This window comes from Melozone crissalis, unplaced genomic scaffold (assembly GCF_028551555.1).
Source record: "Melozone crissalis strain CALT ecotype California unplaced genomic scaffold, PUWL_Pcris_2 ptg000712l_1, whole genome shotgun sequence".
NCBI classification, from domain to species: Eukaryota; Metazoa; Chordata; class Aves; order Passeriformes; family Passerellidae; genus Melozone; species Melozone crissalis.
Window position 1 is genome coordinate 1 of NW_026536370.1, and position 25,146 is coordinate 25,146.

The 25,146-nt window shown below is 59.9% G+C and overlaps 1 protein-coding gene across 1 annotated transcript in view; it reads left to right on the top strand.

Moving 5' to 3' along the window:
- Positions 1-2,001: 2,001 nt before the first annotated feature.
- The window catches only part of PRR12 (proline rich 12), a gene marked incomplete at its 3' end in the record, with an annotated part of 37,469 nt that continues 14,324 nt past the window's right edge, over positions 2,002-25,146 (top strand). The window contains 9 exon segments of the mRNA XM_054295414.1: positions 2,002-2,096; positions 8,258-8,370; positions 11,640-11,801; positions 13,211-15,384; positions 15,527-15,630; positions 15,632-15,863; positions 15,895-16,566; positions 20,651-20,860; positions 21,063-21,168. Coding sequence (XP_054151389.1) covers positions 2,011-2,096; positions 8,258-8,370; positions 11,640-11,801; positions 13,211-15,384; positions 15,527-15,630; positions 15,632-15,863; positions 15,895-16,566; positions 20,651-20,860; positions 21,063-21,168 — 3,859 coding nt within the window.

The following is a 25,146-nucleotide window of genomic DNA, read 5'->3' on the forward strand; positions in this document are numbered from 1 at the left end:
TGGGCATATTTTGGGGCATTTTAGGCTCTTTTGTGGGTATTTTTAGGGATATTTTGGGGCTGTTCTGGGAGTATTTTCGTGGGTATTTCAAGGCTGGTTTTGGAGATACATTTATGGGTATTTTGGGGCTGTTTTGGAGGTATTTCTGTGGGTGTTTTGGAGTCATTTTGGGGTATTTTTGTGGGCATTTCAGGGCTGTTTTAGGGGTATTTTGGGGCTATTTTGTGGGTATTTTCATGGGTATTTCGGGGCTGTTTCTGGGCAATTTTTATGGGTATTTGGGGCTTTTTTGGGGCTATTTTGGGGCTGTCTTTGGGTCATTTTATGGGTATTTTAGGGCGGTTTTGGGACCGTTATAAGAGTATTTTGGTGGGTATTTTGAAGACGTATAGGACTTGAATTATGGGTATTTTTGACAGTATTTCGGGGCTGTTTTGGGGATATTTTTTTGGTTATTTCAGGGCTATTTCGGGGCTCACTCACGTCACCACGGGGTCCCGGCAGGGCTGCAGGGAGAGGCAGCAACAATCGAAATCCTTGATGGCGTCACGGCCCACCCGCACCCGCTGCGTGCCGTAACCCGAGGCGGCTGTGAGGGACACAAAGGCACAGTTGTCACCTCCCGTGCGCGTCCCCAAAGTCCCCAAAGCCCTCCCGGTGCCAGGCGCCACCTGTGTCCTTCTTCCTCTCGTGGTAGCTGTACACGGCCCCCGCCGTGCAGTTCTTGCCGTGCCGCGTCATGGCCGCGCCTCAGCAGCTCCGGGACGCTCCTGGAGGGAGGCAGAGCAGAATTTAAAGGGGTCCGGGAGGTTTTTTGGGGGATTTTTGGGGGTTTTTTGGGGTTTGGACGCGCGGCTCCCTCACGGTAGCTCCGCAACGGAAAGCGGAAGTGACGAACCGGAAGTGCGCCGGGTAAAAGGGTCCGGGTGGGAGCAGCGTTTTGGTTCCGCTCCCTCTGTGTCTCAGTTCCCAGTTTGCACCAGTTCCGCCCAGTGGCTCTCAGCAGCTTAGCCACGCGCCCTCCGTGCTGTTCCAAGTCCCGCCCCTATAGGGAGAAAGCCCCGCCTCTTTTCTATCTATAGGCATAGCAGGGCCACGCCCCTACCCGCCCCTTTCCCTATAGAAAATTCCTGGCCCCGCCCCTTTACCGCCTGTAGACGCCGCTTGGCCCCGCCCCTAAGGGCTCCCGCCACTGTCTGGCCATGCCCTCTCCCCATATATGGAGTCTGTCAACCACTCCCCTTTATTACCTATAGACACGGGTTCGCTCCTCCCCCTCAGCGCTCCCGCTTCGTGTGGCCACGCCTCTTTTCCATACATGGAGCGCTTGTTCCCGCCCCTTTGATCGCCTATAGAAGTTGCTTGGCCCCGCCCCTAAGGGCTCCAGCCAGCGTTTAACCACGCCCCTTTTCCATATATGGAGGCGCTTAACCCCGCCTTTTAATCGCCTATAGAAACAGTTTTAGCCCCGCCCCCAAGGGCTCCCGCCAGCGTTTAACCACGCCCCTTTTCCATATATGGCTGCGCCTAACCCCGCCCTTTTGTCCCAGTTTGGCCCCGCCCCCTCAGCGCATATCTCCGCGATGACCACGCCCCTTTTCCATATATGGAAGCACCTTACCCCGCCTTTACTCGCCGCGTAGCCCCGCCCCCTCAGCGCTCCCGCCACTGCATGGCCCCGCCTCTTTGCCCATTTACGGCCGCGCTCGGCCCCGCCCCTTTCCCCCTCACAGACATTGTCTCCCCGCGCCGCTTTCCCCGCCCCTTTTCCCTTATACGGCAAAACGCCGACCCCGCCCCTCTCCCCCCATTGGGCGGCGCCGGCCCGCCCCCTCCCGCCGCGCTCCCGCCGGCGCGCGGCCCCGCTCGGGCCCCGCGCGGTGCAGTGTGGGAGGAAGCGGCGGCGCGCGGCCCGCTCCATCATGGCGGCTCCGTGAGGCGCCCCCCGCCCGGCCGCCCCCCGGCCCCCCCGGCCCTCGACCCCCGCCCGGCCCCGGGGGCGCCGCCCCCATGGACAGGAACTACCCGGCCGCCGGGTTCGGGGACCCGCTCAGCGCCGGGCCCGGCTGGAGCTACGAGCGCTCGGCCAAGGCCAGGTGAGCCCCGGGGGGAGCGGGAGGGGAGGGGGGGGAGGAAGGGGGCGCGCAGTGGGGGGGGGGGGAGGGGGATGGGGGTGAGGGGGGATTTGGGGTGAGGGGAAGTTTGGGATGTGATGGATTTGGGGTGCAGGGTCCCGTTACACCGGGATTGGGGATGTGCTGGGATTTGGGGTGCAGGGTCCCGTTACACCGGGATTGGGGATGTGCTGGGATTTGGGGTGCAGGGTCCCGTTACTCCGGGATTGGGGATGTGCTGGGATTTGGGGTGCAGGGTCCCGTTACTCCGGGGTTTGGGGTGAGGGGGGTTTGGGGTGCAGAGGAATTTGGGGTGAGGGGGTCCCTTACACCGCGATTTGGGGTGCAGGGTCCCGTTACACCGGGATTTGGGATGTGTAGGATTTGGGGTGCAGAGGAATTTGGGGTGAGGAGGGGTCTCGTTACACCGGGCTTTGGGATGTGCTGAGATTTGGGGTGCAGGGTCCCGTTACTCCGGGGTTTGGGGTGCTGAGGGATTTGGCGTGAGGGGTTCCCGTTACACCGGGATTGGGGATGTGCTGAGATTTGGGGTGCTGAGGGATTTGGGGTGCAGAGTTCCCGTTACACCGGGATTGGGGATGTGCTGGATTTGGGGTGCTGAGGGATTTGGGGTGCAGGGTCCCGTTACTCCGGAATTTGGGATGCGCTGGGATTTGGGGGGCTGAGGATTTGGGGTGGGGGATCCCATTGCACCGGGACTTGGGGAGTGATGGGATTTGGGGTGCAGGAGGGTTGGGGTGCTGTGTTCCCGTTACACCGGGATTTGGGATGTGCTGGGATTTGGGGTGCAGAGGAATTTGGGCTGAGGGGGGTTTGGGGTGAGGAGGTCCCATTACACCAGGATTTGGGGCGCTGAGGGATTTGGGGTGTCCCAGCAGTATTGTGGTTCTGTAATCCCATTGCACCGGGATTTGGGGTGTGCTGGGATTTGGGGTGGGGGGTCCCATTGCACCGGATTTGGGGGGTGATGGGATTTGGGGTGAGGGGGTCCTGTTACACTGGGGTTTGGGGGTGATGGGATTCAGGGTGCTGAGGGATTTGGAGCGTGCTGGGATTTGGGGTGCAGAGGGATTTGGGGTGCGGGAGTCCCGTTACAGCGGGGTTTGGGGTGTGCTGGGATTTGGGGTGGGGGGGATCCCATTGCACCGGGATTTAGGGGGTGATGGGATTTGGGGTGCAGGAGGTTTGGGATGCTGTGATCCCGCTACACCGGGATTTGGGGTGAGGGGGTCCCGTTACACTGGGATTTGGGGTGAGGAGGGGTTCGGGGTGTCCCAGCAATATTGGGGTGCTGAGACCCCGTTAATCTGGGATTTGGGGCGCTGAGGGATTTGGGGTGTCCCAGCAGTATCGGGGTCGTGCAATCCCATTACACCGGGATTTGGGGTGTGCTGGGATTTGGGGTGAGGGGATCCCATTGCACCGGGATTTGGGGTGTGCTGGGATTTGGGGTGGGGGGTCCCATTGCACCGGGATTTGGGGTGTGCTGGGATTTGGGGTGAGGGGATCCCATTGCACCGGGATTTGGGGGGTGATGGGATTTGGAGTGTGGGGGTCCCGTTACTCCGGGATTTGGGGCGCTGAGGGATTTGGGGTGTCCCAGCAGCATTGGGGTCCTGCATTCCCGTTACACCGGGATTTGGGGTGTGCTGGGATTTGGGGTGGGGGGTCCCATTGCACCGGGATTTGGGGGGTGATGGGATTTGGGGTGCAGGAGGTTTGGGATGCTGTGATCCCGCTACACCGGGATTTGGGGTGAGGGGGTCCCGTTACACTGGGATTTGGGGTGAGGAGGGGTTCGGGGTGTCCCAGCAATATTGGGGTGCTGAGACCCCGTTAATCTGGGATTTGGGGCACTGAGGGATTTGGGGTGTCCCAGCAGTATCGGGGTCCTGCAATCCCATTGCACCGGGATTTGGGGCGTGCTGGGATTTGGGGTGAGGGGATCCCATTGCACCGGGATTTGGGGTGTCCCAGCAGTGTTGGGGTGCTGGGATCCCGTTACTCCAGGATTTGGGGCGCTGAGGGATTTGGGGTGTCCCAGCAGTATCGGGGTCCTGCAATCCCATGACACCGGGATTTGGGGTGTGCTGGGATTTGGGGTGGGGGGTCCCATTGCACCGGGATTTGGGGGGTGCTGGGATTTGGGGTGCAGGAGGGTTGGGATGCTGTGATCCCCTTACACCGGGATTTGGGGTGCTGAGGGATTTGGGGCGAGGGGGGTCCCGTTACACTGGGATTTGGGGTGCAGGAGGTTTGGGATGCTGTGATCCCGTTACTCCAGGATTTGGGGCGCGGGGTCCCATTACTCTGGGGTTTGGGGTGCTCCGGGATTTGGGGTGTCCCAGCAATATTGGGGTGCTGTGATCCCATTACACAGGAGTTTGGGGTGACAGGCTCCCACTACACCAGAATTTGGGGTGCTGCAGGATTTGGGGTGCTGGGATCCCACTCCAGGATTTGGGGTGCTCCAGAATTGGGGTGATGGGATCCCGCTCCAGGATTTGGGGTGCTCCAGGATTGGGGTGCTGGGATTTCATTGTAGCAGGATTTGGGGTGCTCCGGGATTGGGGTGCTCCAGGATTTGAGGCTCAGAAGAATTTGGGGTGCTCCAGGATTTGGGGTGCTGGGATTTCATTGTAGCAGGATTTGGGGTGCAGTGGGATTTGGGGTGCAATGGGATTTGGGGTGCTCCAGGATTGGGGGTGCTGGGATCTCATTGTAGCAGGATTTGGGGTCCTTCAGGATTTGGGGTGCTGGGGGTCCTGTTGTATCAAGTTTTGGGGTGCTCTGGGATTTGAGGGGCTCTGGGATTTGGGGTGCTCTGGGATTTGAGGTGCTCTGGGATCGGGGTGCTCTGGGATTTGGGGTGTCCCAGCAGTACTGGAGTGCTGTGATCCCATTACGCCAGAGTTTGGGGTGACAGGCTCCCACTACACCAGGATTTGGGGTGTCTCAGGTGGGCTGGGGTCTTGCGATGCTGTTCCACTGGGATTTGGGGTGTCACACCGGCATGTGGGGTGCAGGGATCCCGTCGTGCTGGGATTTGGGGTGCTGAGGTGTGTTGGGGTGCTGCGATACCGCTACAGCAGGAATTGGGGTGCGCCGGCATTTGGGGTGTCCCAGGGGTGTTGGGGTGCTGCGATCCCCTTGCAGGAATTGGGGTGCGCTGGGATTTGGGGTGCGCTGGGATTTGGGGTGCGCTGTGATTTGTGTTCTGTGGGGGTCCTGTGACGCTGGGATTTGGGGTGCGCTGGGATTTGGGGTGCACTGTGATTTGTGTTCTGCGGGGATCCCATGATGCTGGGATTTGGGGTGCTGAGGGATTTGGGGTGCACTGGGATTTGGGGTGCTCACACTTGGGGTGTTGAGGGATTTGGGGTGCTGAGGGATTTGGGGTGCTGAGGGATTTGGGGTGCGCTGGGATTTGGGGTGCTCACACTTCGGGTGCTGAGGGATTTGGGGTGCGCTGGGATTTGGGGTGCGCTGGGATTTGTGTTCTGCGGGGATCCCATTGCACTGGGATTTGGGGTGCTCACACTCGGGGTGCGCTGGGATTTGGGGTGCGCTGGCATTTGGGGTGTCCCAGGAACGTTGGGGTGCTGCGATCCCCTTGCAGGAATTGGGGTGCGCTGGGATTTGGGGTGCGCTGGGATTTGGGGTGCGCTGGCATTTGGGGTGTCCCAGGAACGTTGGGGTGCTGCGATCCCCTTGCAGGAATTGGGGTGCGCTGGGATTTGGGGTGCGCTGGGATTTGTGTTCTGTGGGGGTCCCGTGACGCTGGGATTTGGGGTGCGCTGGGATTTGGGGTGCTCACACTTGGGGTGTTGAGGGATTTGGGGTGCTGAGGGATTTGGGGTGCTGAGGGATTTGGGGTGCGCTGTGGTTTGTGTTCTGTGGGGATGCCACGGCACTGGGATTTGGGGTGCTCACACTCGGGGTGCGCTGGGATTTGGGGTGTCCCAGGGGTGTTGGGGTGCTGCGATCCCCTTGCAGGAATTGGGGTGCGCTGGGATTTGGGGTGCGCTGTGGTTTGTGTTCTGTGGGGATGCCACGGCACTGGGATTTGGGGTGCTCACACTCGGGGTGCGCTGGGATTTGGGGTGCTCACACTCGGGGTGCGCTGGGATTTGGGGTGCGCTGGCATTTGGGGTGTCCCAGGAACGTTGGGGTGCTGCGATCCCCTTGCAGGAATTGGGGTGCGCTGGCACTTGGGGACGTGCAGAGATGCGGAGCGTCCTGAGATTTGGGGTGTCCCTGGAATATCGGGGTGCAGAGGGATTTGGCATGCTCAGGGTTTGGAGCGTCTCTGAAGCATTGGGGTGCCGGCGTGCTGTTACACCCCGATTTGGGGTGTGCTGAGATTTGGGGTGTTGCTGGAGTATTGGGGTGCTGTTGTCCCATTGCGGCAGGAGTTTTTGGGGTGCTGAGGGGTTTGGGCTCCTCGGACGCCACGGCTGCCGCAGTCCCAGGGCTCGGGGATTTTGGGGTGCTGGGGATGGCAGCGCTGGGATTTGGGGTCCTGGGGGCGTCACACGGCTGCATGAGGGTTGGGGTGCTGGGATCCCGCTCCAGGATTGGGGTGCTCCAGGATTGGGGTGCTGGGATCCCGCTCCAGGATTTGGGGTGCTCCAGGATTTGGGGTGCTGGGATCCCGCTCCAGGATTGGGGTGCTCCAGGATTTGGGGTGCTCCAGGATTTGGGGTGCTGGGATCCCGCTCCAGGATTGGGGTGCTCCAGGATTTGGGGTGCTGGGATCCCGCTCCAGGATTGGGGTGCTCCAGGATTGGGGTGCTGGGATCCCGCTCCAGGATTTGGGGTGCTCCGGGATTTGGGGTGCTGGGATCCCGCTCCAGGATTTGGGGTGCTCCAGGATTTGGGGTGCTCCAGGATTGGGGTGCTGGGGTCCTGCTCCAGGATTTGGGGTGCTCCAGGATTTGGGGTGCTGGGATCCTGCTCCAGGATTTGGGGTGCTCCAGGATTTGGGGTGCTGGGATCCTGCTCCAGCAGGATTTGGGGTGCTCCAGGATTTGGGGTGCTCCGGGATTTGGGGTGCTGGGATCCTGCTGTACCGGGTTCTGGGGTGCAGCAGGACTTGGGGTGCTCTGGGACTTGGGGTGTCACACCTGTGTGTGTGTCTGGCACACCTGTACTTGTGTCACACCTGTGTGTGGGTGTGTCGCACCTGTGTGTGCCTGTGTCACACCCGTGTGTCAGTGTCACACCTGTGTGAGTGTTACACCTGTGTGTCAGTGTCACACCTATGTATGGGTGTGTCACACCCGTGTGTCAGTGTCACACCTGTGTATGGGTGTGTTACACCTGTGTGTCAGTGTCACACCCGTGTGTCAGTGTCACACCTATGTATGGGTGTGTCACACCCATGTGTCAGTGTCACACCTGTGTATGGGTGTGTTACACCTGTGTGTCAGTGTCACACCCATGTGGGTGTGTCACACCTGTGTATCAGTGTCACACCCATGTGTCAGTGTCACACCCGTGTGGGTGTGTCACACTTGTGTGTCAGTGTCACACCCGTGTAGGTGTGTCACACCCGTGTGTCAGTGTCACACCTATGTATGGGTGTGCCACACCTGTGTGTCACTGTCTGCCGCACGTGTATGGGTGTCACAGCTGTACACAGGCCACACACCTGTGTCACACCTGCCAGACCTGTGTGGGGCTCACACCTGTGTCACACCTGTCTCACACCTGTCATACACCCGTGGGGCTCACACCTGTCTCACACCTGTGTCACACCTGCCAGACCTGTGTGGGGCTCACACTTGTGTCACACCTGTCTCACACCTGTCACACACCCGTGGGGCTCACACCTGTGTCACACCTGTCACAGTGTTGTGGGGTGGTGGCAGTCACACCTGTCTGTCAGTCTGTCTGTCCCAGCCTGGTGTGATGCTGAGGGTGTGACAGTCTGTGTGACACAGCTGTCTGTCTGTCTGTCTGTCCCAGCCTGGTGTACGGGGCTTGGGGGGGATGTGACAGTCCCATATGCCGTGTGACACACCTGTCCGTCTGTCTGTCCCAGCCTGGTGTACGGGGCTTGGGGGGGATGTGACAGTCCCATATGCCGTGTGACACACCTGTCCGTCTGTCTGTCCCAGCCTGGTGTACGGGGGCTCGCGGGGGTCCCACCCCGACCCCGACCTGCTGCACCGGCAGCCGTACGGAGCGCCCCACCCGCTGCAGGGCTATGCGGCCAACCACCACCCGCCAGGTACCGACCGATTGTCACCTGCTGTCACCCACTGTCACCTGTGTGTCACCTGCTGTCACCCATTGTCATCTGTGTGTGACCTGGTGTCACCTATTGTCACCTGGCTGTCACCTGGTGTCACCTGTTGTCACCTGGGTGTCACCCGTTGTCACCCGCTGTCACCCATTGTCACCTGTGTGTCACCTATTGTCACCAATTGTCACCCATTGTCACCTGTGTGCCACCTGCTGGCACCAATTGTCACCCATTGTCACCTGTGTGTCACCCATTGTCACCTACTGTCACCCACTGTCACCTCTGTCACCTGGTGTCACCTGCTGTCAGCTTCTGTTACCTACTGTCATCTCTGTCACCAATTGTCACCTGCTGTCACCTGCTGTCACCTTTTGTTACCTTCTATCACCTTCTGTCATCTACTGTCATCTGTTGTTCCCTCTGTCACCATTGTCACCTACTGCCACCCTCTATCACCTCCCGTCACCTCTGTCACTCTCTGTCACCTGCTGTCACCTATCGTCACCTATTCTCGTCTACTGTCATCTTTTGTTATCTTCTGTCACCTCTGTCATCTACTGTCACCCACTGTCACCAGTTGTCACCTGCTGTTATCTACTGTCACCTTCTGTCACCCTCTGTCACCTGTGTCACCTTCTGTCACTTTCTGTCATCAATTGTCACCTGCTGTTACCTACTGTCAGGTTCTCTCACCTACTCTCACCTACTCTCACCTATTGTCAGCTATTGTCACCTATTCTCGCCTACTGTCACCTTTTGTTATCTTCTGTCACTTCCTGTCACCTCCTATCACCTTCTGTCATTTTCTGTCACCTTCTGCCACCTATTATCAGCTTCTGTCACCTCTGTCACCTGCTGTCAGCTGCTGTCACCTTTTGTCACCCACTGTCACCTTCTGTCAGCTCTTTTCTCCCCATGTCACCTACTGTCACCTTGTGTCACCCTTTGTCACCTCCTGTCACTATTGTCACCCCCCATCACCCACCTATTGTCACCCTGACCACGTAACACCATGACCTCAGGTCCCTGTGTCACCTTGTCACCTTGACTCCAACACTGTGTCACCCTGGAACATTGTCCCCTCACGTTTCCCGCCATTTTTCTCTTCATGTTTCTCCCCTCACGTTTCCCGCCCATTTCCACCCTTTTCTCCCCTGGTTTCCTAGCTTTTCATCCTCTGATTTCCCATCTTTTTCCCTCAAATTTATTTTCCTTTTTGCCTTCCATTTATGGCCTTTTTCCCCTCACGTTTCCCTCCCTTTCCTCCCCTCACATTTCCTACTCATTTTTCCCTCACATTTCTCAGTCTTTGCCTCTCACATCTCTCACTATTTTTCCTCTAATATTTCCTACCAATTTTTCCCTTTTCATTTCTTTTTGCTTCATTGTTTCATTTCCCACCCAATTTCCCCTCACGTTTCCCGCCCTTCCCCCCCCCCACCTTTCCCGCCATTTTTTCCCTCAGATTTCCCCCCTTTTTTCCCCTCACATTTCCCACCTTTTCTCCTCTTGTTTCATAACTTTTCTTCCTCTCATTTCCCATCCTTTTCACTCAAGTTTACTTTCCTTTTTGTCTTCCATTTCCTGCCCTTTTTCCCCTCACATTTCTCACTCTTTTCTCCCCTCACGACCCCCACCATTTTATTCACTCACATTTCCCTCCCCTTTTCCCCTCACATTTCCACCCTTTTCTCCCCTTTTTTTATAACTTTTTTCTTTCTCATTTCCCATCCTTTCCCCTCAAATTTACTTCCATTTTTGCCTTCCATTTTTCACCTTTTTCCCCTCACATTTCCCGCCCTTTTCCCCCCTCACGTTTCCCTCCCTTTCCTCCCTTCACATTTCCCACTCATTTTTCCCTCACATTTCTCACTCTTTGCCTCTCACATTTTTCACTCTTTTCCCCCTAACATTTCCCACCAATTTCTCCCTTTACATTTCTTTTTGCTTTGTTGTCTCATTTTCCTCCCATTTTCCCCTCACGTTTCCCGCTCTTTTCTCCCCTCACATTTCCCCCTTTTTCCCCTCACATTTCCCCTCACATTTCCCTCCTTTTTCCCCTCACATTTCCACCCTTTTCTCCCCTTTTTTTTATAACTTTTCTTCCTCTCATTTCCCATCCTTTCCCCTCAAATTTACTTCCATTTTTGCCTTCCATTTTTCACCTTTTTCCCCTCACATTTCCCGCCCTTTTCCCCCCTCACGTTTCCCTCCCTTTCCTCCCTTCACATTTCCCACTCATTTTTCCCTCACATTTCTCACTCTTTGCCTCTCACATTTCTCACTCTTTGCCTCTCACATTTTTCACTCTTTTCCCCCTAACATTTCCCACCAATTTTTCCCTTTACATTTCTTTTTGCTTTGTTGTCTCATTTTCCTCCCATTTTCCCCTCACGTTTCCCGCTCTTTTCTCCCGTCACATTTCCCCCTTTTTCCCCTCACATTTCCCCTCACATTTCCCTCCTTTTTCCCCTCACATTTCCCCCCTTTTTCCCCTCACATTTCCCCTCACATTTCCCTCCTTTTTCCCCTCACATTTCCCCCCTTTTTCCCCTCACATTTCCCCCTTTGTCCCTGAGCTGTCCCCAAGCTGTCCCCATGTCCCCAGGGCTGTCAGGGCTCTATCCCAGGGTGTCCCTGAGCTGTCCCCAAGGTGTCCCCATGTCCCCCCCAGGTCTCTCGGGACTCTTTGAGACGGGGCTGCACCACACGGGGTCACCCCAAACTGTCCCCAAACTGTCCCCAAGCTGTCCCCAAGTTGTTCCCATGTCCCCAGGGCTGTCAGGGCTCTACTCCAGGGTGTCCCCAAGGTGTCCCCGAGCTGTCCCCAAGCTGTCCCGGTGTCCCCAGGTCTCTCGGGGCTCTTTGAGACAGGGCTGCACCACACGGGGTCACCCCAAGGTGTCCCCAAGCTGTCTCAGGGTGTCCCCAAGCTGTCCCCATGGTGTCCCCAAGCTGTCCCCAAGCTGTCCCCGTGTCCCCAAGGTGTCCCCGTGTCCCCCCCAGGTCTCTCGGGGCTCTTCGAGACGGGGCTGCACCACGCGGGGTCACCCCACACTGTCCCCAGGGTGTCCCCAAGGTGTCCCCAAGCTGTCCCCGTGTCCCCAAGCTGTCCCCGTGTCCCCCCCAGGTCTCTCGGGGCTCTTCGAGACGGGGCTGCACCACGCGGGGTCACCCCAAACTGTCCCCAGGGTGTCCCCAAGGTGTCCCCAAGCTGTCCCCGTGTCCCCAAGGTGTCCCCGTGTCCCCCCCAGGTCTCTCGGGGCTCTTCGAGACGGGGCTGCACCACGCGGGGGGCGCCGCCCCCGACGCCTCCGTCATGAACCTGATCTCAGCGCTGGAGTCGCGGGGACCCCAGCCCGGACCCTCGGCCTCGTCCCTGCTCTCCCAGTTCCGCACGCCCTCCTGGCAGACCGGTGGGTCTGGGGGCTTCGGTTGGGAAACTGTGGGTCTGGGGGCTCTTATTGGGGGGGTTTATGGGGGGTGGTCTCAGTTCTGCACCCCCTCCTGGCAGACTGGTGGGTCTGGGGGCTTTTATTGGGAAACTGTGGGTCTGGGGGCTCTTATTGGGAGGGTTTATGGGGGGTGGTCTCAGTTCTGCATCCCCTCCTGGCAGACCGGTGGGTCTGGGGGCTTCAGTTGGGGGCTTCTATTGGGACCAGGAATCCTAATTCCATGCCCTGGTGGGTCTGGGGGCTTCTTTTGGGGGGGTGGTCTCAGTTTCACACCTCCTCCTGGCAGACTGGTGGGTCTGGGGGCTTCGTTTGGCGGCCTTTTATTGGGGGGAGGGGTCCTAATTCCATGCCCTGGTGGGTCTGGGGGCTTCGTTTTGGGGGGTTTTATTGGGGTAGGGGGTCTCAGTTCCACGTGCCCTCCTTGCGGACTGGTGGGTCTGGGGAGGGGCTTTTTTTTTGGGGAGGGGGTCTTTATGTTGCTTTGGTTTTGGGGAGGGATTTTATTTTATTTTATTTTATTTTATTTTATTATTTTATTTTATTTTATTTTATTTTATTTTATTTTATTTTCTACTGGGGGTTTGTTCTGCACTTGGGGGTCCCCATTTACCCCAAATGGGGTCCCCACATGTCCCAGGGTGTCCCCCACCCACCCAAATGGGGTCTCCACGTGTACCTGGGTGTCCCCCCACCCACCAAAATGGGGTCCCCCCATACCCAAATGGTGTCCCCACATGTCCCAGGGTGTTCCCCCCTCCTCAGATGGGGTCCCCAGTTGTCCCAGGTTGTCCCCACTCCCCCCGGGGCTGTCACCCCCTCCCCAAATGGGGTCCCCACATATCCCAGGGTCCCCCCCACTCACCCGAGGGTCTCTCCCCTTCCTTAAATGGGGTCCCCACGTGTCCCAGGGTGCCCCCCACCCTCCCAAATTGGGTCCCCACGTGTACCTGGGTGTCACCCCACCCACCAAAATGGGGTCCCAGGGTGCCCCCACTCCCCCTGGGGCTGTCACCCCCTCCCCAAATGGGGTCCCCACATATCCCAGGGTCCCCCCCCTTCCTTAAATGGGGTCCCCACGTGTCCCAGGGTGCCCCCTACCCATCCAAATGGAGTCTCCCCCTCCCCAAATAGGGTCCCTGCATGTCCCAGGGTGCCCCCCACCCAGCTAAATGGGGTCCCCCCATACCCAAATGGGTTCTCCACACGTCCCAGGGTTCCCCCCACCTCCCCAAATGGGGTCCCCACGTGTACTTGGGTGCCCCCTAGCCATCCAAATGGAGTCTCCCCCTCCGCAAATGGGGTCCCCACGTATCCCAGGGTCCCCCCAGCCCCTCTCCCCCCTCTCTAACCCCGATTCTCCCCCTCCCCAGCCATGCACACTCCAGCTCCAGCCGAACTCTTCATCTCGGGCGCCCTGCCCGGCTCGGGCACCTTCCCGTCCTCGTCGGCGCTGGGTCCCTACCAGCACCCGGCGTCGTTCGGCGGCCGCAGCTTCCCGGTGGGGTCCCCGCTGAGCCTGCCCGAGGCCGCCTTCAGCCCCGGCTCCAACGGGCTGCTGTCCCCGCACGATCCCCTGCTGCACATCAAGCCCGCGCAGCCCGCCGTGCCCTCCTCGCTGGGCTTCGACCGCCTGGGCTCGGCCGTGCTGGGCTCGGCGCTGCCGGCGCAGACGCCGCCGTACCGGCCGGCTCCCAGCTCGTCGCAGTTCAACCTGCTGGCGGCGGCCGAGCAGCCGCCTCAGCTCTACAACGCTCCGGTGTTCGGCGGCGCCAACGCGGCGGGCGGCGGCGAGCGCGCCATATCGCGGCAGGACAGCGTCATCAAGCACTACCAGCGGCCGGGCGCGGCCCAGCCGCAGCTGCCGCCGGCGCCGGGGCTGCAGCACTACCTGAGCTGCGGCGGCTCGTACCAGCAGGTGCCGGCGCACCGCGCGCCGCTGTCCTGCAGCCCGCTGGGCGAGCAGTCCCCGGCCAGCTCCGAGGGCTCGCAGCAGCCGCCCAAAGCCGCCCCGGCGGCGCCGCGCCCCGAGCCGGGCTACCGGCCCATCATCCAGTCCCCGGGCTACTCCGGCGGCGCCAGCGCCGCGGGCAACGGCGGCGCGGCCGGCGGGAACGGCGGCAAGTCCAAGAGTTACTCGGCGTCGCGGCAGCCGCCGCGCTCCACCAACACGCCCAAGTGCCAGAGCAGCTACACGCCCAGCACGCCCAAGCCCAGCTCGGTGATCGCCAGCCAGTCGCCGGCCTACTCGCCGGGCCAGCCGCCGCAGAGCCTGCTGGCCATGGGGGCAGCGCCCGGCTACAACGCCCCCGGCGCGCCCCAGAGCCTGGCAGGGACGGCGCAGCCCTCGGGCGGGTTTGGCGCGGGCCAGGCCGGGGACATGGCGGGCAAAGGAGGCGGATACCAGGGCACGGGGCAGGGCGGGCAGCAAGGCGGGCTGCAGCCCTGCGTCAGCGCCGCGGGCACCTACTCGCCCGAGCAGCTGCAGGCGCTGCCCTACGGCGTGCAGCCCGAGGGGGCGCAGCCGGGGGGCTACGGGCCGCCCGCCCCCTCGCAGGGCCTGCCCACGGCCAGCCCCTCGCTGAGCTACAGCGCCACCGGGCACTCGCCCGCCATGCCCGGCCCGCCGCCGCTGCCCTACGCCGGCCTGGGCGGCTCCAGCCCCTCGCCCATCATCCGCCCGCTGCAGTCGCCGCCGGCGGCGCGGCCGCAGAGCGGGGCCTCGCCGGGGCAGTCGCAGAAGTACCTGGGCTCCGTGCTCTCGCCGTCCTTCATGGCCCCGCAGGGCTACGGCGCCGCCCCGGGCGGGGGACTCGAGAGGCAGCAGCCCCCGGCCCCGCCGGGGGCGCCCCCCAGTTTCGGCAAAGGGGCCAAGGGCGAGGCGGAGCTGCTGGCGGCGGAGCGCAGCGAGGACGAGGATTTCCTGATCCAGCACCTGCTGCAGGCGCCCAGCCCGCCGCGAGAGGGGCTGGGGGGCTGCGAGGAGCGCCCCAAAGCCTTGGGGGGCTACGGCGGCGCGCTGGGCAAGGAGGAGCGGTACCAGCTGCAGAGCGTCATCCGGCCCAACTCCAACCTGGAGGCGCCGCTGGAGCTGGCGCTGCTCAAGGAGAAGAAGAAGCCCGAGAGGGGCAAAGAATTCCGGGGGGCCAGCGGAGGAGCAGGCGGCGGCGAGGTGGCGGCCACCTCGGTGGTGCACTACGGCCACCAAGCGCCGCCCGCCATGGACTCGTACGAGATGAAGAAACCGCCCGAGCACCTGGCCGGGGGCAAGGAGCTGGGCCAGCCGCCCCCGCCGCACTCGTACCTGCCCAAAACCCCCGAGCACGGGCGGCTGGTGGGCGAGGGACCCCCGCTGGAGCCCCACAACCTCCTGCTGGACCCCTCGCCGGAATTGGGGGGGTCGCTGCTGCCCTCGGTGCTGACGCACACGCAGAGCCAGCTGCACCCGCGGCCCAAGGGCCGAGCGCCGCTGGACGTTCACCTGCTGGAGCAGCAGCGCATGCCGCCCCCTCCGCCGCCCCCTCCGCCGCCCCCCGCGCCCCCCTCGGCGCCCCCGGCCCCTCCGGCCGCCCCCTCCCCGCAGCTGCTGCTCGAGGCCCACCTGCACCAGGTGCGCTCGCAAGGCCTGGACCCCCAGGCGCCGCCGCCGCTGCCCCCCCGACTCCATGGAGGTGTTGCCCCCTCCCCAGGAGATCCAGGACTTCTTGGAGCCCCCCCTGGGTTTGGAGCCGCACCTGGGGCAGAGCGCGGGGGTCCAGGGACCCCCCGGGCACCTGCTGGACCCCGAGGGGGGGGGTCCCGGCCGTGCCCCCCGAGGCCAAGGATCAGTTTTCGGAAGGGGGCAGCCCCGCCGGGGGCAAGGGGCGCTTCGTGCCCCTCACGTCCATCTGCTTCCCGGACGCGCTGCTGCAGGACGAGGACCGCGGCTTCTTCCCCGGCATGGAGGACATGTTCGGGCCCCCCGCCCGAGGATTTCCCCAAGCCCAGCGAGGAGGAGGAGGAGGAAGGCAGCGCCAACGCGGCCGGGCTGGAGGCGGCGCGGCCCGAGGGGATGAAGGCGCCCCCGCCGTACGACATGGGGCAGAGCTACCCCTCGTTCTGCCCGCAGGACGGAGGCACCGCCGGGGAGCCCCCCCAGCTGGGGCTGGAGCCCCCCAAACACGAGCTGCCCTCCACGGTGAACGCGGAGCCGCTGGGTCTGATCCAGAGCACGGGCGACGGCGGTCCCAAGCCCCCTCCTCCGCCTCTGAGCACGCCTCTATTCTGCTCCTCCAAACCCAAGAAGCTGCTCAAAACCTCCTCCTTCCACCTGCTCCGCAAGCGGGACCCCTTCCCGCCGCCCAAGAAGACCTACGCGCAGGAGTACGAGTTCGAGGACGACGAGGATAAAGCCGACGTGCCCGCCGACATCCGCCTCAACTCGCGGCGCCTCCCGGACCTGCTGCCCGACCTCATCTCCAGCTGCCGCCGCGCTCCGCTCACGCCCATGGGCGACATCGACTTCTGCCCGCACCCCGGCGCGCACGCCGCGGCGCCCAAGAAGCGCGGCCGCAAACCCACCAAGCCCAAGCGGGAAGGGCCGCCCCGGCCGCGGGGCAGGCCCCGGATCCGGCCCCTGGAGCCGCCCGGCTTCCCCGAGGGAGCCAAGAGGCCGCGGGGAAGGGGCCGGGGCCGGGGCAAGAAGGGAGGAGAGGACGGAGAGGGGATGGAGCCGCTGCGGCCGCTCAAGGTGAGGGGTTGGGGTGCAAGGGATGGGCTGAAAATGGCATGAGATTGGGGGTTTGGGGTGCTCGGGATGGTCCCCAGGTTTGGGGTTTGAGGTGCTCGGGATGGGCTGAAAATGACATGAAATTGGGGGTTTGGGGTGCTCGGGATGGTCCCCAGGTTTGGGGTTTGGGGTGCTCGGCATGGTCCCAAAGTTTGGGGTTTGGGGTGCTTGGGATGGTCCCCAAGTTTGGGGTTTGGGATGCTCGGCATGGTCCCAAAGTTTGGGGTTTGGGGTGCTCGGGATGGTGCGAAAATGGCAGAAAAATGGGTGCTCGGGATGGTCCGAAAATGACCCAGAATTGGGGGGTTTGGGGTGATCAGAATGGTCCCAAAATGCCCCAAAATTGGGGGCTTTGGGGTGCTCGAAATTGTCCCAAAATAGGGGGGTTTGGGATGATCAGAATGGTCCCAAAGTTTGGGGTTTGGGGTGCTCTGAATGGTGCGAAAATGGCACAAAATTGGGGGGTTTGGGGTGCTCCAAATGGTCCTAAAATGACCCAAGATTCGGGGGTTTGGGGTGATCAGAATGGTCCCAAAATGCCCCAAAATTGGGGGGTTTGGGGTGCTCGGGATGGTCCAAAAATGACACATAATTGGAGAGTTTGGGGTGCTCAGAATGGTTCTGAAATTGGGGGGTTTGGGGTGATCGGAATGGTCCTAAAATGACCCAGAATTGGGCACTTTGGGGTGCTCGGAATGGTCCCAAAGTTTGGGGTTTGGGGTGGTCAGGATGGGCTGAAAATGACCCAAAATTGAGGGTTTGGGGTGCTCCAGATGGTTTGAAAATGACCCAGAATTGGGTGGTTTGGGGTGCTTGGAATGGTCCCAAAGTTTGGGGTTTGGGGTTTGGGGTGGTTTGGGCGAGTTGTTGAGGAGCTTCAAATGTGCTTCAAATGGTCCCAAAACTGGGGGTTTGGAGTGCTCAAAATGGTCCCAAAATTGGGGGGGTTTGGGGTGCGCAGGATGGGCTGAAAATGACAAAAAATTGGAGAGTTTGGGGTGCTCCGAATGGTCCCAGAGTTTGGGGTTTGGGGTGCTCCAAAATGGTGCGAAAATGACCCAGAATTGGAGGGTTTGGGGTGCTCAGATTGGTCCCGAAATCAGGATTTGGAGTGCTCGGAATGGACCTAAAATGGCCCAAAACTGGGGGTTTGGTGTGCTCTGAATGGTCCCAAAATACCCCAAAATTGGGGTTTTGGCGGGGGTTGAGGGTTTTGTTTTGCTCCAGATTGACCCAAAATTCCTCAGAATTGGGTTTTGAGGGGATTTGAGGGGTTTGCTCTTGTCGGAATGGTCCCAAAATGTCCCAAATTCGGGGTTTTGAGGTGTTTGGAGTGCTTGGAATGGCCCTAAAATGCCCCAAATTTCGGGTTTGGGGAGATTTGTGAGGGTTTGAGGAGTTTGGTGTGACTGGAATGGTCCAAAATTCAAGATTTTGGGGGGGTGTTTTGGGGGGTTTGGTGTGCTCGGAATGGTCCCAAAATGTCCCAGATTTAGGGTTTTGAGGTGTTTGGGGTGCTTGGAATGGCCCTAAAATGCCCCAAATTTGGGTTTGGGAGGTTTGGTGTGCTCGGAATGGTCCAAAATTCAGGATTTTGGGGGGTGTTTTGGGGGGTTTGGTGTGCTCGGAATGGTCCAAAATGCCCCAAATTTGGGGTTCCCCCCCCTCAAATCGAAGTGGGTGTGTCCATGGAGGGGTCAGGGTATCCCAGTATAAACCAGTACAAACCAGTACAAACCAGTGACCCCCCCAGATCAAACTGGGTGTGTCCATGGATGGGTCAGGGTGTCCCAGTACAAACCAGTACAAACCAGTACAAACCAGTGACCCCCCCAGATCAAACTGGGTGTGTCTGTGGGGGGGTCAGGGTGTCCCAGTACAAACCAGTAACCCCTCCAGATCAAACTGGGGGTGCTGATGGCTGGATCAATGTCTCCCAGTACAAACCAGTATGACCAGTAACCTCCCAAGATCAAACTGGGGGTGTCTGTGGGGGGAGTCAATGTCTCCCAGTACCAACCAGTACAAACCAGTATCCCATTTCTCTCCCCCCAGATCAAGCTGGGGGTGGTCAGGGATGTATCAATGCATCCCAGTACAAACCAGTATAACCCAGTAACCCGTACAGATCAAACTGGGGATGGTCAGGGATGGCTCAATGTGTCTCCCAGTATAACCAGTATAACCAGTTACCCCCTTTTCTCCCCACAGATCAAACTGGGGGTGTCTGGGGGTGCCGATGCCTGTATCAATGTGTCTCCCAGTACAAACCAGTATAACCAGTATCCCCCTCTTTTCTCTCCCCACAGATCGAACTGGGGGTGTCTGGGGGTGCCGATGCCTGTATCAATGTGTCTCCCAGTACAAACCAGTATAACCAGTATACCCCTCTTTTCTCCCCACAGATCAAACTGGGGGGTGTCATGGTTGTATCAATGCATCCCAGTATAACCAGTACAAACCAGTATAACCAGTATATCCCCTTTCTCTCCCCGCAGATCAAACTGGGGGTGTCCATGGGGGTTCATAGGTGGCTCAGTGTGTCTCCCAGTACAAACCAGTATAACCCAGTAACCCCCACAGATCAAACTGGGGATATCTGGGGGTGCCGATGCCTGTATCAATGTGTCTCCCAGTACAAACCAGTATAACCAGTACTCCCCTTTCTGTCCCCACAGATCGAACTGGGGGTGTCTGTTAGGGGTCATAGGTGGCTCAATGTGTCTCCCAGTACAAACCAGTATAACCAGTATCTCCCCTTTTCTCTCCCCATACATCAGACTGGGGGTCTCTGGGGTAGATCAGGGCTGGATCAGAGTATCCCAGTACAAACCAGTATAACCAGTATCCCCCTCTTTTCTCTCCCCACAGATCAAACTGGGGGTGTCTGGGGGTGCCGATGCCTGTATCAATGCGTCTCCCAGTACAAACCAGTATAACCAGTATCCCCCTCTTTTCTCTCCCCACAGATCAAACTGGGGGTGTCTGGGGGTGCCGATGCCTGTATCAATGCGTCTCCCAGTACAAACCAGTATAACCAGTATCCCCCCTCTTTTCTCCCCACAGATCAAACTGGGGGTGTCTGGGGGTGCCGATGCCTGTATCAATGTGTCTCCCAGTACAAACCAGTATAACCAGTATCCCCCTCTTTTCTCTCCCCACAGATCAAACTGGGGGTGTCTGGGGGTGCCGATGCCTGTATCAATGCGTCTCCCAGTACAAACCAGTATAACCAGTATCCCCCCTCTTTTCTCTCCCCACAGATCAAACTGGGGGTGTCCATGGGGGTTCATAGATGGCTCAATGTGTCTCCCAGTACAAACCAGTATAACCAGTATCCCCCCTCTTTTCTCTCCCCACAGATCGAACTGGGGGTGTCTGGGGGTGCCGATGCCTGTATCAATGCGTCTCCCAGTACAAACCAGTATAACCAGTGTACCCCCGTTTTCTCTCCCCACAGATCAAACTGGGGGTGTCTGGGGGTGCCGATGCCTGTATCAATGCGTCTCCCAGTACAAACCAGTATAACCAGTATCCCCCTCTTTTCTCTCCCCACAGATCAAACTGGGGGTGTCTGGGGGTGCCGATGCCTGTATCAATGTGTCTCCCAGTACAAACCAGTATAACCAGTATCCCCCTCTTTTCTCTCCCCACAGATCAAACTGGGGGTGTCTGGGGGTGCCGATGCCTGTATCAATGTGTCTCCCAGTACAAACCAGTATAACCAGTATCCCCGTTTTCTCTCCCCGCAGATCAAACTGGGGGTGTCTGGGGGTGCCGATGCCTGTATCAATGTGTCTCCCAGTACAAACCAGTATAACCAGTATCCCCCCTCTTTTCTCTCCCCACAGATCAAACTGGGGGTGTCCATGGTTGTATCAATGCATCCCAGTATAACCAGTACAAACCAGTATAACCAGTATCCCCCTCTTTTCTCTCCCCACAGATCAAACTGGGGGTGTCCATGGGGGTTCATAGATGGCTCAATGCGTCTCCCAGTACAAACCAGTATAACCAGTATCCCCCCTCTTCTCTCTCCCCACAGATCAAGCTGGCCGTCTCCAAACCCGAGCCCGCCCCTCCCCCCGCCCCCCCCGGCTCCGCCGCCCCTCCCCCGCCGTTCCCGGGGGTCCCCGAGCCCCCCCCCGCCCAGGAGCCCCCCCAGAGCCGGCTGAAGCAGCGGCTGCGCGAGGCGGAGGAGAAGCAGCCCGAGGTGCGCTCGGGCTTCATGGCCTCCTTCCTGGACTTCCTCAAGGCCGGCAAGCGCCCCCCGCCCGCGCCCCCCGCTGCCCCCCAGCCCCTCCAAGCCGCCCCCCAAGGCCCAGGGCTTCCCCCTGGGGGGGTCCCTGGAGGCGGCCGAGGGCGGCGAGGGGCTGGTGATGGGCGGGTGCCCCTCGCCCTGCAAGCGCCTGGACGAGGAGCTCAAGAGGAACCTGGAGACGCTGCCCTCGTTCTCCAGCGACGAGGAGGACTCGGTCAGCAAGAACCAGGACCTGCAGAAGAGCATCAGCTCCGCCATCTCCGCCCTGGACGAGCCCCCGGAGCGCAGGGAGCAAGGTGAGAGCGCTGTGTACCTGCCAGGACCTGGGGCTGGGTCATAGAGAGCATAGGGAGCATCCAGGGGCTCATAGGGAGCTGCCAGGACCTGCAGCAGAGCATCAGCTCCGCCATCTCCGCCCTGGACGAGCCCCCGGAGCGCAGGGAACACCTGAGACACAAGGTGAGAGCACTATGTACCTGCCAGGACCTGGGGCTGGGTCATAGAGAGCATAGGGAGCATCCAGGGGCTGATAGGGAGCTGCCAGGACCTGCAGCAGAGCATCAGCTCCGCCATCTCCGCCCTGGACGAGCCCCCGGAGCGCAGGGAGCCGCCCGAGGCGCAAGGTGAGAGCACTGTGTACCTGCCAGGACCCATAGAGAGCATCCAGGGGTTCATAGAGACCTGCCAGGACCTGGGAGAGGGTGATAGACAGTGTCCAGGGGCTCATAGAGAGCACAGGGAGCTGCCAGGACCTGCAGCAGAGCATCAGCTCCGCCATCTCCGCCCTGGACGAGCCCCCGGAGCGCAGGGAACACCTGAGACACAAGGTGAGACCTGCCAGGACCTGCCAGGGGTTCATATGCACCTGCCAGGACCCATAGAGACCTTCCAGTAGTTCATATGTACCTGCCAGGACCTGTCAGGGGTTTATAGAGACCTTCCAGGACCTTCCAGGGGTTCATACGGAGCTTCCAGGACCCATAGAGAGCACCCAGGGGTCCATGGGGACCTTCCAGAACCATCCAGGAGTTCATGTGCACCTGCCAGGACCTATAGAGAGCATCCAGGGGCTCATATGGAGCTTCCAGGACCTGGGGGGAGGGTGATAGAGGGCATCCAGGGAGCTGCCAGGACCTGCAGCAGAGCATCAGCTCCGCCCTCTCGGCGCTGGATGAGGCCCCGGAGCGCAGGGAGCCGCCCGAGGCGCGAGGTGAGAGCACTATGTACCTGCCAGGACCTGCCAGGGGTTCATAGAGAGCTCCCAAGACCGTCCAGGGGTTCATAGGGACCTGCCAGGACCTTCTAGGGGTTCATACGGAGCTTCCAGGACCCGTAGAGAGCGTCCAGGAGTTCATAGGGACCTGCCAGGACCTTCTAGGGGTTCATACGGAGCTTCCAGGACCCGTAGAGAGCGTCCAGGGGTTCATAGGGACCTGCCAGGACCTGCCAGGGGCTCATAGGAAGCTTCCAGGACCCGTAAGAGAACATCCAGGGGTTCATAGGGACCTTGCAGGACCTGCCAGGGGCTCATAGGAAGCTTCCAGGACCCCGTAGGAGAACATCCAGGGGTTCATAGGGACCCTTGCAGGACCTGCCCAGGAGCTCCTAGGAAGCTTCCAGGACCCGTAGAGAGCGTCCAGGGGTTCATAGGGACCTTCCAGGACCTGCCAGGAGCTCATAGGAAGCTTCCAGGACCCGTAGAGAGCGTCCAGGGGTTCATAGGGACCTTCCAGGACCTGCCAGGAGCTCATAGGAAGCTTTCCAGGACCCATAGAGAGCGTCCAGGGGTTCATAGGGACCTTGCAGGACCTGCCAGGAGCTCATAGGAAGCTTCCAGGACCCATAGAGAACATCCAGGGGTTCATAGGGACCTTCCAGGACCTTCTAGGGGCTTGTAGAGACCTTCCAGGACCCATAGAGAGCATCCAGGGGTTCATAGGGGACCTTCCATGCATTCATAGGGACCTTCCAGGACCTGTCAGTGGTTCCTATGCACCTGTCAGGACCTTCCAGGAGTTCATAGGAACCTTCCAGGGACCCGTAGAGAGCATCCAGGGGTCCCATAGAGACCTTTCAGGACCTTCCAGGGGCTTGTAGAGAGCTCCCAGGGGTTTGTATGCACCTGCCAGGACCTGCCAGGGACTCATAGGGACCTTCCAGGACCCGTAGAGGGGGTCCCCAGGGGTTCATAGAGAACTCCCAAGACCATCCAGGGGTTCATAGAAACCTTCCAGGACCTTCCAGGGGCTTGTAGAGAGCCTCCAGGAGTTCATACGCACCTGCCAGGACCTTCCAGGCATGGATACGGAGCTTCCAGAACCCACAGAGAGCATTTAGGTGTTGATAGGAACCTTCCAGGACCTGTCAGGAGCTCGTAGGGTGCTGTCAGGGGTTACTATGGAGCTGCCAGGACCTGCCAGGGGCTTGTAGAGACCTTCCAGGGGCTTATATGCACCTGCCAGGACCTGCCAGCGCCTTCCAGGGGTTCGTGGGAACCTTCCAGGATCTGTGGAGAGCATCCAGGGTTCCATAGAGACCTTCCAGGACCTGCCAGGGGTTCATATGCACCTGCCAGGACCATCCAGGGGTTTCTGTGCACCTGCCAGGACCCATAGAGAGCTTCCAGGACCCATAGAGAGCACCCAGGGGTCCAGAGAGACCTTCCATGCATTCATAGGGACCTTCCAGGACCTGCCAGGGGTTCACAGGAACCTTCCAGGACCCATAGAGAGCATCCAGGTGTTCACAGAGACCTTCCAGGACCTGTCAGTGGTTCCTATGCACCTGCCAGGACCTTCTAAGGGTTCCTAGAGATCTTCCAGGATGAACCAGGACCCCCTTGGAACCTTCAGGGGTTCAGATGCAGCTGCCAGGACCTTCGAGGGGTTCATGCGGAGCTTCCAGGACCCATAGAGAGCTGCCTGGGGTTTATATGCACCTGCCAGGACCTGCCAGGGGCTCATAGGAACCTTCTAGGATCCATAGAGACCTTCCAGGACCCTCCAGGAGTTCATATGCACCTTCCAGGACCTGCCAGGAGTTCATAGGGACCTTCCAGGACCTGCCAGGAGTTCATAGGGACCTTCCAGGACCTGCCAGGGACATGTAGGTACCTTCCAGGACCTTCCAGGGATTCCTAGACACCTTCCAGGACCCATAGAGGGCCTCCAGGGCTTCATAGGAACCTTCCAGGACCTGCCATGGCTTCATGGTGACCTTCCAGAGCTTCATAGGCACCTGCCAGGACCTGCCAGGGGTTCATAGAGACCTGCCAGGACCTGCCAGGGGTTCATGGTGACCTTCCAGAGCTTCATAGGCACCTGCCAGGACCTGCCAGGGGTTCATAGAGACCTGCCAGGACCTGCCAGGGGTTCATGGTGACCTTCCAGAGCTTCATAGGCACCTGCCAGGACCTTCCAGAGCTTCATAGAGACCTGCCAGGACCTGCCAGGGGTTCATGGGCACCTGCCTTGGGTTCATGGTGACCTTCCAGGACCTGCCAGGGGTTCATAGAGACCTTCCAGGGTTACACAGGGACCTTCCAGGACCTGCCATGGGTTCATGGGCACCTGCCTTGGGTTCATGGTGACCTTCCAGGACCTGCCAGGGGTTCATGGTGACCTTCCAGGACCTGCCATTGATTCATGAGGACCTTCCAGGGCTTCGTAGGGACCTTCCAGGACCTGCCAGGTGTTGATGAGGACATTCCATGGGTTCTTAGCGACCTTCCAGGACCTTCCAGGGTTACATAGGGACCTGCCAGGACCTTTCATGGGATCGTGGGGACCTTCCAGTGCTTCGTAGGGACCTTCCAGGACCTGCCATGGATTCATGGGCACCTGCCTTGGGTTCATGGTGACCTTCCAGGACCTGCCAGGGGTTCATGGTGACCTTCCAGGTGTTCACGGTGACCTTTCAGGACCTTTCATGGGTGCGTGGTGATCTTCTAGGACCTTCCAGGGGTTCATGGTGACCTTCCAAGGCTTTATAGGGATCTTCCAGGACCTTCCATTGGTTCATAGAGACCTTTCAGGACCTGCCAGGTGTTCATGGGGAGCTTCCAGGAGCACATAGGGACCTGCCAGGACCTGCCAGGGGTTCGTGGTGACCTTCCAGTGGTTCATAGCGACCTGCCAGGACCTGCCATGGGTTCATGGACACCTTCCAGGACCTGCCAGGGATTCAAAGGGACCTTCCAGGGGTTGATGAGAATGATCCAAGGCTTCCTAGGACCCTTCCAGGACCTGCTGGAGTACCCAGGACCCTTCCAGGACCTGTCA